At 49.7% G+C, this 497-nt stretch overlaps 1 protein-coding gene across 1 annotated transcript; it reads left to right on the top strand.

Moving 5' to 3' along the window:
• Positions 1–4: 4 nt before the first annotated feature.
• On the top strand, positions 5–464 carry LOC107581199 (histone H3.3-like; the record flags this gene model as incomplete). The annotated part of the gene is made up of 2 exons (XM_016266733.1): positions 5–127; positions 217–464. Coding segments are annotated over 2 exons (252 nt in total), but the record flags the coding sequence as incomplete, so codon positions are not given.
• Positions 465–497: the final 33 nt, after the last annotated feature.

Raw genomic sequence — 497 nt, 5'->3', positions numbered from 1 at the left:
CCGTCGGTACCAGAAGTCCACAGAGTTGCTGATCCGCAAGCTTCCGTTCCAGCGCCTGGTTCGTGAGATCGCTCAGGATTTCAAGACCGACTTGCGCTTCCAGAGTGCTGCCATCGGCGCTTTGCAGGTGTGTTTTCTAGTTCTGGGTTGTGTATAGATCTACCTCACTTTCTTTTTGTTTGGTCCCTCCTAACGTTTTCTCGCTCTGGTTTGTAGGAGGCAAGCGAAGCATACCTGGTGGGTCTGTTTGAGGACACCAACTTGTGCGCCATCCACGCCAAACGTGTCACCATCATGCCCAAAGACATCCAGTTGGCCCGTCGAATCCGTGGAGAGCGCGCTTAGACTCTCTTTACGATTTACTCTAACTTTTTTTTTGTTTGTTTTTTTGTGGAGGAATATATGGGGGCGGGGTTTGACGTGCGGGAGGGTCGGGTGGGAGGGACATCAGGGTTCTTAAACTCTTGACAATAAATGCCTGTGTAGTTAATTTTTTT

This window comes from Sinocyclocheilus grahami, unplaced genomic scaffold (assembly GCF_001515645.1).
Source record: "Sinocyclocheilus grahami isolate Dianchi unplaced genomic scaffold, SAMN03320097.WGS_v1.1 scaffold104702.1, whole genome shotgun sequence".
NCBI classification, from domain to species: Eukaryota; Metazoa; Chordata; class Actinopteri; order Cypriniformes; family Cyprinidae; genus Sinocyclocheilus; species Sinocyclocheilus grahami.
This window is presented reverse-complemented; position numbering and strand designations above follow the sequence as displayed.